General features: G+C 30.7%; 2 protein-coding genes across 3 annotated transcripts; one reads left to right on the top strand and one right to left on the bottom strand.

The window, feature by feature from the left end:
* Nucleotides 1–5,166: 5,166 nt before the first annotated feature.
* Nucleotides 5,167–7,965, bottom strand: LOC108912383 (ADP-ribosylation factor-like protein 3). 2 transcript variants are annotated; one of them, XM_018717588.1, is made up of 3 exons: nt 7,879–7,965; nt 5,977–6,237; nt 5,167–5,903 (listed from the first exon to the last, which is right to left on the bottom strand). In XM_018717588.1, exons 1-3 carry the CDS (start codon nt 7,882–7,884, stop codon nt 5,625–5,627), a joined length of 546 nt encoding a protein of 181 aa, XP_018573104.1. In that variant the 5' UTR covers nt 7,885–7,965; the 3' UTR covers nt 5,167–5,624. The 2 variants fall into 2 exon arrangements, with proteins under 2 accessions (XP_018573104.1, XP_018573112.1); XM_018717596.1 differs by lacking the exon at nt 7,879–7,965 and adding an exon at nt 6,675–6,766.
* Nucleotides 6,801–8,020, top strand: LOC108912374 (ultraviolet-B receptor UVR8). The gene is made up of 3 exons (XM_018717577.1): nt 6,801–7,338; nt 7,397–7,692; nt 7,793–8,020. Exons 1-3 carry the CDS (start codon nt 6,824–6,826, stop codon nt 7,951–7,953), a joined length of 972 nt encoding a protein of 323 aa, XP_018573093.1. The 5' UTR covers nt 6,801–6,823; the 3' UTR covers nt 7,954–8,020.
* Nucleotides 8,021–16,733: the final 8,713 nt, after the last annotated feature.

Genomic DNA, 16,733 nt, shown 5'->3' with positions numbered 1-16,733 from the left:
CTCTTTGTGAGTATAGTTTTCAATTTTGATTATTATGAATAATCACGTTTATGAGGTGTGTTTTTTACGAAGATATATTTATTATACCTCATTTTGTTGGGGGCTCAGAAACCCACTCCCTTTCCTCCCCATCACAAGTAAGTGTAACGAAAAAGCTTGCAAAAGTAACTTAGTTACCAAAAAAATAGATAATACCAAGTCAAAACTATTTAATGGAACGCTATAGGGATATCGTGAGCTATTGGGTATACAGGGAGCCTCAAATTATAAAAAAAAGTTGCACAATATTTTGCTGAACTTTTCCAGAAATTTGATATGAGATTTTTCAACTAATTCTTGAAAGGTGTAATTTATTTGTTACTAAAAACATTCCTTGCACGATAAAAGTTATTCTTAATGCTTACCTAGTTCTACAAAGCAGTTTTGTGAAGACAGCACTTGATCCTAATGACCATTATTTTCACATTATTGCCTAGGCTATAGGTACCCACATACCTACAAAGTTCTTATGAAAGCTCGATTCTAGGCAATAATAACAATAAGGATTCCAAATTATGAACACTTTAAGCGTACCTAGGTATATCTAACTTTCAGATATTTATACAAAAGCAGAAGTAGTACCAGTAACTGTAACAATCTTTCAGAAGACGAAAGAAAGTTTTTCATCTACAGTCGTGTCAAAAGTGACAATTGGTAATAAAAAGTATTAATCGAATTTGCGGATTAATCATTGGCGTAAAAGTTCTGAGGCCCCTGGACCTATATTCATTGAAACTCTTGGCTTAAAATATTTTTTCTGTTGCCCCTTTGTTGGAACGCACCTATTTCAACAACACCCTGTATATACAGGGCCCCTCCAAAAATTTAAAAAAAAATGTTTTTCTTTTGTACCTTCCATGTAAAAGAAATTAAACTTGGTGAACATTATCTGTCAGAAAAACTACACTTCGAAATTGTTTCAACCTTTAAGTATGTTTGTAAAGGGTTGAAATAATCAAAATACACTCGCGTTGAATAACTCATCTTTTTAAAAATGCATTGCAATACATTTATTTTTTTCTCATAAATCCTTAACTTTTCGAAAAAACATGAAAAGATCAAAAAGTTAGTAAATGAATGGGACTTTGTAGACATATTTTTTAAAAGGAAAAAATTTTATCGAAAATAAATTATAAGAATAAATGTCACAGGGTTCATTATTTCAACCTCTTACAAACATACTTCAAGGTTCAAGTTTGACAGATAATGTTTACCAAGTTTGGTTTCTTTTGCTTGATGTACATGGAAGATAAAAAACAAAAACAATTTTTTTTTTGTAATTTTTGGAGAGGAGTTTTTTCAAAAAATTTTATACCAAAGACCCCTATTAATTTTCCCTTACGTTTTTTCGGTATTATTTAGATACACCCTGTATATTGTAAAACATTATAATCTTAAATTAAGTGGTTTGTTCTTCCATCGATTGATTATTTTGGCGGCATTTTATATTCAATTTTGTATTTCAGTATTAACTAAATTCACCAGGTTTCTATTTCCAAAGACCCCATAAATAAGAGTTGCTCGGAATCAAATCTGACGAACGAACGGCCATTCTATAGCTGAAAAATTACTACCAATCCACCGTCCACAACAATGCTGACTAAATTCGAGCATTATGGCAAAAAGCGTGATCATGAAGAAGCTACATGTTTCGAAGAACATCATTCAGTAAATCATTTAGCACGTTACTTGAAAAGTGTAAATATATCTTCGACCATTTTAACCGTTTTGGTAAAATGCAAGTCCATTGTGACATTCGTTTACTATTCAACATCATATCAACGTATTCACTTTTTGTAAGCATGATGCACAATCACGATTGTTAATACCTCGTCGAACTATCGACACAAACTCTAGTTAAAAATGTTTAAGATAGTGAGTAATTACATAAAACATTCGAGTAGGTACCTACGAACCTACATTACTTTAGATATTCATGTGATAAAATAATAAATGTAAGATTTCGTAAAAAATGATTAGACAAAAGTTGTTGCTTTCGATGAGTTAAATACGTGGTTAAAATTTTGGAGCTTTTTTCGGAAACGCCCTGTATATATAAACAAGTCATTCTGTTTTATAATTCAGTTCCTGTGACAAATTTAATTATCGAGAGCATTTTCATCAATTTTTCTTCTCCCGCACAACCGCTTTCGAATGTAACATAGTAGGTAGCAGAAGAACGATTAAAAACTGGAATGTCCACTTATTTATACTGACCTACACACATTTTTTAGTGCACGCTTTAGGCATAGCTATCGACGATACTGATTAACCCGAAAATTTTCACCTTAATCGCTTTGGTCCAAGGTAATCTGGTACAGTTATCCGTAGTATTTTGAAACGGAACCTCCTTTAATTAAGAAACATGTGTACAGGACCGTTATATAAAAATTTAAATTCATCGTAGCATTTATTATTCACTGAAGAAAATTCTAGTGTAGCACTTAAAAGCATCAGTAAAATCTTATCCCAACATTCTTTTGGATGATAAAAATTTGAGGCCATTTTTTTGTGTTGTCGAAAAATTTTTAATATACTGTTTGTTTTTAAATTATAAATTATACATTTTTCTTTACATTTCCCATGTTTATTTTTTTAATGATTTGACTAAAATATGTATTTAGCCAATTTCTTGTTAATGATTGTTTTATTTAAAAAAAGGTCACAATATATGATGATGTTGGTACTAGATGTATTAGCACTGTTTCTATAGTAACTGTAAAGGCAAATGCACAATTGATTACATCATTTCATCAACAGTGAAATTCTTGCATTGGTATTTCTTTGCAATTTACACTTAACTTTTCACCGTTTTTGGCAGCCCCATCTATTACACAGGGTAACACAACTACAGCATTGCAGAATCCTTTTTCATGAAAATTGCGTTGATTGAAATAATATAATAATTTCAGTCAACGAAAATTGTTAATTGTTATATATGATTCTGTCTCTATCCTCACAGAGGTCGTTTCATCATATATCAACATCTTCATGTATTATTTCGTGGACTTCCAATAAAAAACGAAAAACAAAAAAAAATGACAATTTACTTCATAAATAGGTACTTTACCATTTTGTATGGAATTGTATCAAAGGAATCGATCCTATTAATCCCATTATGTTTTTTTAAGCCGGATCTGTCCTATAATAACGATATGTTCGCAAGGTCGTTAACCCACAATTTTTAGGGAGGTGTGGCAACTGATGAATACATAAGAAAATGATTAACTATTCTAGTCATCTTGTGCAAAAATTTAATAAACATGCATGCTTGCCAGATGTTTTGTTATCTGTTATGTACCCGTTGTGCTGCCTGTATAGTAGGTAACATACAGGATGTCTCACGGTGCTGGCCCATTAGAATTATTTCAGAGACTACTTCGATTTGAATTTTGAAAATATGGAATACCGGGTTTTCGGGCATACCCTTCTCAACTAAAATAATGGCGTCCAAATACCACTTCCGGTTTTACCGGAAGTCACCATAAACTTGAATGAAGTAATAAAGTAAAAGAATTATTTAACAGTTTATATGACACTTTTATAAAAAGGTATTTTTTTTCTTAAAATATAGAGAATAGGGAACATATGGTTTGTATGGCAATTTAACAGAAGAAGACTATATAAATTTGCAATGGTCCGATGGCAATCATGACTATATTCATTGTATATACAGGTTCGGAAAGTTCCCATGGTTCATCGGTCGTTACGTGAGTGCGATAAAGTAAGTCAGAAATCCGTGCGCGATAGACAAGGATGGTTACATTGAAGGCGTCTTATAGTCACCGCCCGTTTCGCCCTTCTTCCACAAATAAGATCCACTTCCACTTGTAATTCAGCGACCGGTGGTCATCTTTGTTTTCGTCGTTTGCCTTTTCTTTAATATATGTCGCATAATTGCGACTTCGGTATTCCGATATGTTAATACAATCCGTTAACAGAGGGCAGCACAACGCGTAACAAAGAAAACTTTTTACAGTAGCTAGTAGATACCTCTGTTTGTAAATCTAGTGACCTTGTTTCCCCTACTGAGAAGTTATTCAAATGGAGTATAGTGCTCAGCTGCATTTAAAGTTCATTTAGTTGTTATTTAAGTATACTCTGCCCTCTGTTAACGGATTGTATTAACATATCAGAAAACTGGAGTCGGAATTGTATAAGTAGTCACATCTATTAAAGAAAAGCCAAACGACGAAAACAAAGATGATCACCGGTCGCTGAATTACAAGTGGAAGTGGATCTTATTCGTGGAAGGGCGAAACGGGCGCTGACTATGAGCCGCCTTCTCTATCGCACGGATTTCTATGACTTACTTTATCGCTCTTACGTAATAACGGCCGATATACCATGGGGACTTTCCGACCCTGTATATTGTGTAATAACTGTTAAAGTATGGTGCACATTGTTATAATAAAAAAATAGAAGAATTCCAAATAAACAACAAATATCACCAATATAGGATTTTCCACTTAATGAGAGTATATAGGTACTTTCAAAGTGTAACAAATGTTCTATCGCTGAGCGCATGAGTGATCCGATCGGAGAAATTTTGGTGTTGTTGTGTAGGTTGGACCTTTTGGCGTCGATTAGCATCTGAGAATTTCACCTTTACTGGGGCGGCATTTATCAGTGTTTGTATAAATATACATATAAATAAATTCATTAATATAGTTAGTTGTATACATAGTGATAAGGTATTTTACTGTATCCATAACTACGTAAATTATTTATCAATGTGTCAGAAGTCTGCTTGGCGGTGAATTCAGTAAATTATTTATTTACATCTCTTTGAGATCGCAAACAACTTCATAAACATTGGTCTGTACCTGTACCATTTTTTTTCTACAGAGAAAGGAAAAATAAGCAGAAAGCAAGCAGTACTTATTACTAAAATATACGATTCACATAATATGAGTAACACATTTGTTTCATCATCCGTCCTTTTCAATTTAAAGTAAACATATTTTCATTTATACATTTATGGTGTAAAATAAACTATTAAAATTGGCCAAACATTCCGTTTTATTCACATCCTGTAGGTATATCAAAAAAATGTGCAATAAGCAGTTATGAATAATATTTTATTATTTCTAAAAAATGACATACATATATAAAATACCACCTCTATTCTATGGACGGAATGCGATTCTACATAATATGTAGGTAATAATAATAAACTACAATAAATATAAATGATGTGATGCAAATAGATTATAAAGGCACTATATAATGAAGAAAAATAAGATAATACACATTGATATAAATAAAATTAAAAAATATTTAAATAGGGTTAAAGGAATTTTATTAGAAAGAATACACAAAGCTGGATTATTCCGATTGCCTAATGGACATATTATAATGACAACATGTGAACACATCAAATGATTTAAAATTAGCATAACGCCAGTCAAGCAAAGCATATTAAGACCTCTGGATTGATCAGCTACCGATTTTGTTCAAACTAGCTAGAAGTTAAGCATTGATTATCAAATTTGTCCCAGCATTTTGAAACTTCTTTCTAACAAAAATCCTTAACCAGACACATCAAGCATGATATATGACTAAATATGATATAAATAAAAAACCTATTTTTTCTTGATACTCTTGCAAACCCACTCCATACCCTCGCGCACACCCGTCCCTTGGCAGGCAGTGCAAGCTTGGATCTGCCAAGCCCTGTCTTTGATGGTGGGCAAACCCAAAGTTTGGGCCAACTCGGCGGCAGTTAATGAATCTGGAAGATCTTGTTTGTTGGCGTATACTAAAAGTGGAACGTCTTGGAGTTTGTCGTCGCTAAGGAGCTCGTAGAGTTCGATGCCCGTTTCTTCCAGACGCTTTTTGTCTGCAGAATCCACAACATAGATCTAAAAATGTGTAAAACATATTTTTTACAAGTAGTACCTAAGTAAACGAAATTTTATTAGTAATTACTCTTACCAATACATCTGTGTTTTCGAAATAATTCTTCCAATACGGTCTAATTTTCCTTTGCCCTCCGATATCCCAAACATTCAGTTTAAATCCTTCAGTTATTACAGATTTTATATTAAATCCAGCAGTAGGCGTAATATGTGTAATATCTTCAGAAGCCAAAGTCTTAAGAATTGTAGTTTTTCCAGCATTATCCAGTCCTAACAATAATAATCGGAGTTCTCTTTCTGGAGCAGCTCTTAATTTTCTTAAAATCGATAACAGCCCCTAAATTCAAATTTAATTTTTAACACGTTGGCAGCGGACATCTAGCGGACTATTTATGAAATTCTTAGAAAGCAAAGCACCAACATTGCGATATTTAAATATTAAAAAAACAACATTCTGACCTGACAGCATAACAAATTCCATTCACAATAAACAACTACATACAATATGTGGAATAAAAGTGGTGAAATAATTATAACCAAAAAATGTAAATTACGTAATAGTGATATTGTAGTTTTAAACTCAAAAAACTAGTTTAATATTTATACATTATTATATTGGCAAACTTGTTTCTGTTATTGTGATTTTGAAGTTTCTATGGTGATATTTGTGATGATTGTATAAAAATGTCATTGTGTTTTAACTATTTTCAAAATCACTTTTAAAAAATTTCTAGGCAGTGGTAGGTCTTAATTCTTATTTATATATTCACTCACCATCCTCAGTTGTTGTTGTACAATAGCCGTTATTTTAAATGTGAAAAATTATACCACAAAACATAAAAAAGGCGGTGCGAGGTCTATGCCGCGTTTATCACTTAATACACTAACAGTCAACATAAATCTTATGTGAAATAATCGATAATATGAAACTCCTTTGCAACGGATTTAATTTGTACAGACAGTTGGGCACAACTGATCTTGTACTTGAAAAATTCACGGAGATATTTGGAGGTTATTCTGTTAACGATATAAATATTAATCATTCATTTTCTGTTTTAAAAACAGATGGAAGTTATAAAGTGATATGCAGAAACAAACAGATATGCCTTAGTAGTTGTGGAAAGATTATAAAGATGTGTTGCAATGATGAAAGAATTATATTAGTAAACGATAAAGGAAAACTATTCAAAATTGACTTTGCAAACATCGATACACCTTGTGATATATCAAATATTTTAAATCTTCCTTGTAATGAACAAATAGTTAACGTTAGTTGTGGTTCTAAACTAACAATTGTTTATTCTGATAAAGGAAGTTTGTATAATGTACCAAACAAATTAGTTTTTAACAGTGAAAACATTGTTGATATACAATGTGGCAGAGAGCATTGTTTACTATTGGATAAATTTGGTAACGTTTACACATTTGGAAGAGGAAGGTATAAACAATATACTTCAGTTTGGACATATTTGTATATAAATTGAATAGTGTTTTAGCCGTGGCCAACTTGGACATGGTCAGTTGGATGATACATCAGAGCCAGTTCAAGTTGAAGCTTTAGGAGGTATTAAGATAACTCAAATAGCGACAGGAGGATGGCATTCTTGCGCGTTGAGCAAAGACGGGGACTTATATACTTGGGGTTGGAATGGAAACGGACAACTTGGATTGGGAAATGGTGAAGAAAGTAATGTTTCAGTGATGGCTTCACAACATGTTGTTGATCTTCCCGATTCACAGAGAAATGTCGTTCAAGTTGCTTGTGGAAATCGACATACAATTGTTTTATTAGGTGAGTCAATAATTATGACAGATTTCTATAATATTCGCTATATTTTAATTTGATTGCGATCTCTAAAAAATGTTTGTAAATGTGCTGCACTCTATTGCAGATAATAACCATCTATTTGGATGTGGGTGGAACAAATACAAGCAACTGACAGGTATTGACAAAGAAAATTTTCACTCCTTTACTTACCTCCATGATTTCTTAGGTGAAAATGTTGTAGCGTTAAAGTGTGGACCTTGGAACTCCGTTGTACTATGTAAATAATTTGAAATGATTAAGTAAGTTACGTTTCAGTTCGTAGAAATGTGCTGAATAAAAAGAGTTGTCTATATTGATTAGTTTGTCTGTAACCCGTTACTATTATTACCTATTCTCTTTCCACTTATTATTAATATGTGACGAGATCAATAGTCTGTTGACGAGTTTTAACTGACATGCAATATTATCCGAGGAAAAATATCAATTATGCGTCACTTTGTTGTATAATTTTTTTTAAGTGTTTGTTTTCTATTGCAATATTTTTCATTCTTAATATATAGGGTGTTTCGCATAAGAACCGACAGATCAGGGGTGTGTAGGGGAACCTAAAATATGGTGATTTAATGCAGCCTTTATAATATAGGCTTTGAAACTGGGGTTTCAAATTAAAAAAAAATCATTATCCCAGATATACTTGAACTTGGAAAAACCAAACTTACAAACTGCATTAATCGGCAGTAAGTAGAGATCAATTGAAGCATTTTAAAGGGTGATGCACAATTAAAATGTCAGGATTTTTTAACCCGTTGGCGGACATAAAAAATTATTACTTTATTTTATGGGGAATTTAATTTTAAAACTTTTCTTACTCTTGTTAGTTTTCAAAAACCTTTGTCATTTTCAACAAAAACACGAATAACTAATAATACGTATTGTAGCTGTTATTTAAAATCATTGAAAACTCAAAAGTTGGCTATGAATTTAAATGTCAGCAATTATTGGATAGAGTAGACCAATTTTCGACGAACAATAAATTTATGCCTGAGAGAAAACGGTGATCATTTTGAACAATTTCTATAACTTATCAGTGGAAATTGTATATTATATGTTTAAGTTGTTCGTTTTGCTATTAAATTATTCTTATTCCGACTTTTTTCCGGATCGTCAAGTTTAACGTTTAAATTCATAGCCAACTTTTGAATTTTCGATGATTTTAAATAACACAGCTACAATACGTATTATTAGTTGTTTTTGTTGAAAACGACAAAGTTTTTTGAAAACTAACAAGAGTAGGAAAAGTTTTAGAATTAAATTCCCCATAAAATAAAGTAATAATTTTTTAAATCCGCCAACGGGTTAAAAAATTCTGTCACATTTTAATGGTGTATCATCTCTTATCAACCCTTGAAAATGCTTAAATCGAACTCTACTTACTGTCGTTGCTAAAATGGATAAAATCGAAAATTTTTAAATGGGGATTGATAGTTGAGACTCCAAAGGGTAAGTATAAAAATTGGGACCTCAAAATAATCATTAGTTTTACCGTCAGATTGAATTGAAAAATAAGTATAATTCTGCATTTTTTTAATTAACAATTGAATTGTGTGACATCATGAAGTACTCAGAACCATACTTTTTATATGACTGCTCTAAAGTCAAGGTCCAAAGTAAATTCATGAAAAAACATCTTTTTTTACAAATATTTTTTCGGTCTTTACTGTATTGCAGCAACAATAATGCACAAAAAAATTTCGGACCACTTTTTTTTTGAAGAGAATCTCAAAGCGAAACTTGTTTTCCTTTGACTATTTTCTCTAATGTCAATATTCTCCGAGTTATACATGAAAGAAGGGAGAAAAATGCACCTTTTTACATATTTTTTTTTTTACATTTTCTTGTGCTAACAACTATGCACAACTTTTTCAGCGGGCGCATATCGCAATTATCTTTTTACATAATATTTAGAACTATTTCCAACAAAAATTAGCGTTACTATATGAAACATCCACCCATTAGGAAAAATATTCATTTGAATTAACTTGACCTTTATAACAGTAAAAAATAACTAAATCAGTTTTCAAAAAGGTAGGTAGGCAGGTGAAATGGGGTAAAAGGATGAATAAAACAACGGTGAACATTTTAATGTTGTCACAGTATAATAAATACTGGTATACTTCAGAATTACATTATAAATATACAATGTGTATGGTATTTTTTTGTATTTTTGTGGTTTTAAAATATTTTCTGAAAATAACAATTTCCCACAAAGCAATTGTTCAAACATCTAACTTTATAATAAAACATGATTTACAAGTCACAGATATTTTACGAACAAGAATACGTTGTATTTTAGGGAAAACGTTGGACATTTTTTGCCGAATAATATATTAATAGAGATATTTGTCCAGCGTTTTTCCATACATGTTAAAATACAACAATTTGATATAATATTTCACGCTAAAAGGCATTTATAGTCACAATTTTATAATATGAGACACTTTCCCATCAGAAATGTACACGAACTATCATTAACAATGAACTGAACGAAATCTCTTGGGGTGTTACTAAACTAATTTAGAATTTGTTTCCTTAAATTATTTTTTATACTTTACGATGTGCCGCGTACATTTCTAACAGATGTTTGGCACAAAAACCGTTTTACTTTCAGTAAAATGGTCGTTGTGCATAAATAAACTTTTAAATCTAACATATTGTCAAAAAATGGAATATTTAAGTTTTAAATAAAGCTGTACACATTCAACAAACTTTTCGTATAATATGCGGATTTAAACATAAAATTGCACCTTTTCGATATATTCTACAAAAAGTTTGTTAAATTTTAAATGATTTATTAAAAATTTTTTTGATATTCATGTTTTGATATTTCGGATATGAATTAGTATATTTTTTTTGGTCCCAGTGTATAATATTAACGGAAATGGTTTGCATTTTTGGGTTATGGCATATTTTAAAATGATATAAGACATTAAACAGCTCTTTAAAGTATAAACCGAATAATTTGCGTACTCTTTTAAAGTCTTTTTCAGTCTTTGTCGATTTACTACCGATCACATTTTTTACAAATTTTAATCATAAATTTTTTCTACCAATTTTAAGCACATTTTCTTTATAAGACTAGGAAAATTAAATTTTTAAATAAATCACACACCGAGCACAGGTACAAAATTTAAATTAATTTACTTAAGTGAGAGAAGACACTTTTTGGTGTTGAGTGCTGTAAATTCTCTACTTAATCTTTTAGCTTATTTAATTTAAACTAGACTACTCTTTTATCATTAAATAAACTTTAAAAATGTAACACTCTAATTTAAATTAGGCTCTTAATAGTATCGTATTCAGAAAAAAAAAAAAAACACTAAAGCAGGATATTGCGACAAAATAATTCATCAACATGTATCAAAGCATTAAAAAATCAGTAATTTTAAATTTTCTGTCTAGAGTTAAAGAAAATAAAATTGATATTGATGAAAAAGGTTTTTTATATTCTGAAAAAACTGGAAATTAAAAATTCCAGTTGATAAAGGTTCTTGATAACATCCATTAAAAGTCCATGTAGAATTTTCCAAAACAAGAACTTTATAAAGTTCGTAACTATTAAATTTAACATTAACTCTGATCATATGTGGATGTGATTATTTTATCGGCTAGTTCCCTAAAAATCGCGAGTGAAAACTTGCAAACATTGTTGTTAAAATTTCGTAACCGTTTTGAAATATGCCACGATAATAGTTTGAACCTGTCAGTTGCTACCACATTGAAGACAAGCTCTCTGGGGTTCCCTAAATTCCCTAAATTTAAGCTATGCATACTATTACATACTAAGTAAAGATTCTTATTCTACATTAGTTAAGTGCCGTCACCTTGTTATTAGTGTTTCATTTACAAAAAACTCTATATAGTGGGTATTTAAACCTAACCTTGTACTGTAAGTGTCAAAGTTTGACATATAGTAACTACCAACTATTAAGTATACATTCTGTATGTCAAGAAATCTACAACTGGGTGTCGACGTGTCGTTTCCTTCTGTGAATGAAGTGAGCGGGTTGACAAAAAGGCAGACACATATATTTTAAGGAGTTGTTTTGCTTTTAGTACCTACTCTTGTTCAATTTGGTCCATACTTTGTCATCTGACGTAGAAATTATGAAAGAAATAAATCGGCGTACAAGGTGGTTGAATATTTTTATCCTGTTGCTCGCAGAACATCTGAATTTTTATTTAAATCATTAAAAAATTTATTTCGTATCGCTCATAAGAATCTGATATAAATTTGTCCAGAATGTCATTTATGTTGTGAATTTATAATTTTCGTTAGGTATATGTATAACTTTATGATCTTGTTTTATTGTTGATTTATTTTTAGTTACCTTAGCAATTTAGTTAACAGTTAGTTAGTTTTATTACGCTTGAATAAATTGAGACGTACTTTGCAAAAACTGCATTTGTCACTGAATGTAAAAGTTTCAGAAACATATAAATACTTCGTAACATTGCCAAGAAAAGATATGTACTAGTGATTTTTTTGTTGAAGTCATATCATGAAGCAGATATATTTTCCACCAAAAATTATCCTGAATTTCTATTCAGAATCGCAGAAATGTTGGTTTCCATATTTAATGTTCTATATTCACTGATGTAACACTTGTGACAGTTTAATTATGTTTCAGATGTATTTTAACCATCATCAGAAGTTCTTGAAACATTTTTAAGTATAGCGCTTTATTAAAATAATAAGTAGGATTAAATTTTCTAAAGCCTAGGAAACCTTTGGCATTTAAACATGCAATTATGTTTTGTTTTATAAAGGATGTCCCAAATTAATGCAACAAAATTTGGTCACAGATTCTTAAGATAAATTTAGGGGACCTGTATTTTTTATTTTTGCCAGTATCCCCCTGTTTCGAAGTTACAGCCCCCTGAAATCCGCCCCTAAGAATAGTTTTTTTTTATATCTCAGAACCCTGTGTACCAAATTTAGTGATTCTCGTACAACAGGGTTCTGATATATAAAAAAGACTATTCTTAGGGACGGATTTCAGGGGGCTGTACCACCGAAAGAGGGGGACTTGGTAAAAATAAAAAATACGGGTCCCCTAAATTTGCTTTAATAATCTATGACCAAATTTTGTTGCATTAATTTCAGGGCACTTTGTATAAATAGCACAAATTGACGTATGTCAAAGTGCCATTTTGGGTCAAACGAGAACAACCGATTATGGTATCTGGTCAATCTAGAGATTGAGGTTGATAGACAATAGCGCCATCTATCCATATACCTCTTAACCACGATTCGATTTAAATCTGTCGGGTTTTTGCAAAGTACGCATCGATTTCAATAAATTTTTATAAGATAAAAGTAGAAAGTATATAACATTTTTAATATGGCCTTTTTCTATACTTCATTAAGAGAGTTAAATTGAAAATAATTGAAATTATGGTTTATGAATATTTTTTTAATACAAAAATGACTTTTTTTATAAAAATTACGTGAAGAAATATATATTTCTAATATCATTTTTGTTTGTGCAGATATTTATTTATTATTTATGGTGGTTAAGTTTGAAACAATTACATTTATCTCATCATTTTTAAAAGGTAACATAATTATTTTGCTGTTATGCCCTAAAACGATCTTCAACCTCTAGAATTATACTTTAAACACATCATAAATATAACAAATTTTGTATATAATAAATATTCTGTTCAATGCTTTTCTTATCAGTATTACTCAAAGCGTATGCAGTTCAAGATCTTCAAGATCATCCTGGATATTAGTATACGTTGGTCCTTTTTGTATTCAGATATCATTACAATACTTATTATTATAAGGCAATACATTCTTCATACACCCTGTAAGAATCGATATACGATATATATATAGAGATGATCATGTTTCATTTAGATATTTTCAGTAGGGTACTAAAATTTGTACGGAGGTGCAGGCAGGGAAAACGACGAAAAATGCACCCAAGGAAATGCCTATTGCAACACAAAAAAGTAACACAATGCTACATAAAATCTTGGATTTACGTAAACTCGCTTTGTCTTCAATGCGGTTAAATGTGGGGAATTGTGTGTACTATTGTTTATTATGGTTGCTGAAAAAATAACTGTCCACAAACAAACTAAACCGAGTTGCTCAGAGGTTTCAACGTTTTATTTGTTATCAGCAGGCACACAACATTTAAGTGTGCTGAAGTTCTATATACACGATATTAAAGCAAAACTTAAGTCATAAATCCTACTACACTACGCAACTAAAAATTAATTAACAAATACATTGATATAAAAATCATTAAAATTATGTGTATGTAAAAAAATATGTAGGAATAAACACTATAGAAGTCTTATAGTTGTGAAAGAAGCTAAATGTGGAATGATACATCTAAATCTAATAAATAAGACCTTGGTCCATTACTTTTAAAAACGGAAATACTGACTTTGGGGTGCAAAACAAGTATTACGAAAATCATAAAGTATTACACAATCTGTTAACCAGAATAGTCCATTTTAATAAAGCCTAACAAATAACCTAAACAACATGAAAATAATACATACACAACACAAATACGATAAAAAAAATTATAAGTAGAACATAAATAAAGAGAAATGACTTGTTAAATCATACTAAAATGAACTACTTTATAGAAAAATCTCAAAAACCTTTAAGGGAAAAAATACAACAACATACGAATGAATATATTACTTTTTAAAATAAAAATTACCATTGTATCGGCTACAAGGGCATAATAACAATTTAAGAACACAATTGTTTTTTTTCTCCGTTATATAAAACTGCTTTACAAGCAACTTGCAACTTATTTAGAGATTTTTTTAACGTACTCAAAAAATATTATTTTTACGCGTATACTTTTAAGGTTACTGGTTACACTGTTAACTTTTACATTTGTTTGGACCGCGTTCGTAAAAGAGGCAAAAAAGTGTTAAAAAAAACTGTGTCTTTATAACAAATTATCACATTAAAATTAATGTAGAAGTTCAATAAACACTATTTAAAAATTGCACAGAATCGGTGGCACACTTGCATTATGTTTGGTTTAATTTCGCGCGAAATCACAATTTAGTACATCTTACACTACAAGCCAAAACGTATTTTTCACGTACCGACATCGAAGGCACCCCTAACCCTTCGAATTTGAACATAACAATTTGGCGAGTGGGTTTCGGAGGTACTTTGAAAGAGGTCATAAATGTAAGCGAGTTAGGTTTGCCTTTGGCGGTCGGTTGTCTAACTGTAGTTGTTGCATCGCAAGCGCAAAAGTGAGACACACAAACATTTAAAACAGTGTTTTTAAAACCTTAGAACTACAAGAACTGGGAAGCTCACAGCTTCGAAATTAACATTTTCTTTTTTTCTTTAGAAAAAATGCATTCCAATGATCTAGATGGCCGCAGGCCGAGATCACAAATCTGTTAATAATTCATTTATTTCAACTCTAATTGTTGCGAATAAAAAATCTGGCACATATATGGTTGGAATGTTTTATTTTGATTGCACAACTGAATTCGCGCAGGTCCATTTTGATTTTCGCTTCGTCTAAAACTACTCTTTGTTTATCCTGCGTTGAAATTCAGTGGCGCCCTCAAACGATATGTATGAAAAGCATACCATTTTATATACAACATACTGCATTATTTGGTCCAACTTAAATATGTGTTACTGTAAAATCTGGTTTGGTTTGGTGTCGCCAGCCCTCGACGACCATCATTTAGTAAAAGCCAATATCGGGAAGTCTCAAACTTTTTAAAATTGAGTATTTTAGAACTAGATCATACAAAGCAGGGCAAATATCACTAATATCTTATTTGTTGCATAAAATCGACCCACAGTTGTGACTGTAATTTTCTTAATAGTGCTTACAAACTTTTAAAACCAGATACCTTAAAATAGACTTGCCTTAAGAGTTTTTCTGTAACTCTGGTGATGTCAAAATACAAAACAGAGTGTCTCAAATAAAAGTTGTGCCAAATTAATCATTTTAATATTTTGAAATTATTTTTCTCATACAGGGTGTCTCATTTTTTCTGGGTGCTATCTAACTTCATTTTTGAAGGCCTACTTTGATAAACAAATATTGATTATAAGTCGTACTGTTTCAAAGTTATTTGAAGTTATTTTTCATGACAACAAAGTATGGTTTTCACTGTTCGATCAAACACAAAAAGATCTATCTTTCACACATTATTTACTTGATATATGCCTTTCAACTTCAAGTCACTCAAATATCTTTTTTTTTTTAAATATAACATTAAGGTATGCTGAGGTCTATTTCTATAACTTGTATGACGTTCTGCATATTATGTATCATTATTGCTAATTTTAGCGAGTAGTTAAATCAAATGACTTTTATCACAAATGTAAAAGATGGTTATTAAGTATGACATTTCAAGAACAAGCATTTTGGTGTTGTTAAAATATTAACGAAGAAGTTTAATTTATAAAATGACATTTAGAATTGTTCTCTTCATTGATTTAATAAAAATACTGAAGAAATTCGAGCTGGTAAACACTATATACTAAGATTTTATTTATTTACAATTTGATTTAGATATTTTATCATTTTTGATATAAAATCGGCTATTCTTTCTATTTTAATAACAAATTCACATGTTTTAAGAGCAAGCGGTAGGTGTCCATTGTATATGGAACTACTTTAGATTCTTGGGATGAAAATAATAATAAATTGAAATAATAACATGAATAAACAATGGGAATTTTTTAAATAAAAATGGAATATCACACTTTATTTTCGAAAATGTTTAATATTTTCGGGTGTCTCGAAAGTCAGCGAAAGAAAAAACATCAAATGACACTGAAATGGTATGACTTAGTTACAATATTTGTTCAACAAAGTTTACCATTTTAAAACATGAAGTATTTGATTTAGTGCAACTTTTATAACGTACACATTTTTATATTTTTAATATTACAAAAAATATGGAAGAATTCATCTTACTAGAACACCCTGTACTAAAAGTTAAACTTCTCTCAAAGAACAGCTTCTGTTAAATGATATTTAAGG

This window comes from Anoplophora glabripennis, unplaced genomic scaffold (assembly GCF_000390285.2).
Source record: "Anoplophora glabripennis isolate ALB-LARVAE unplaced genomic scaffold, Agla_2.0 scaffold35, whole genome shotgun sequence".
NCBI lineage: Eukaryota > Metazoa > Arthropoda > Insecta > Coleoptera > Cerambycidae > Anoplophora > Anoplophora glabripennis.
The sequence above is the reverse complement of the archived record's forward strand: the minus strand, read 5'-3'. Positions and strand labels throughout refer to the sequence as shown.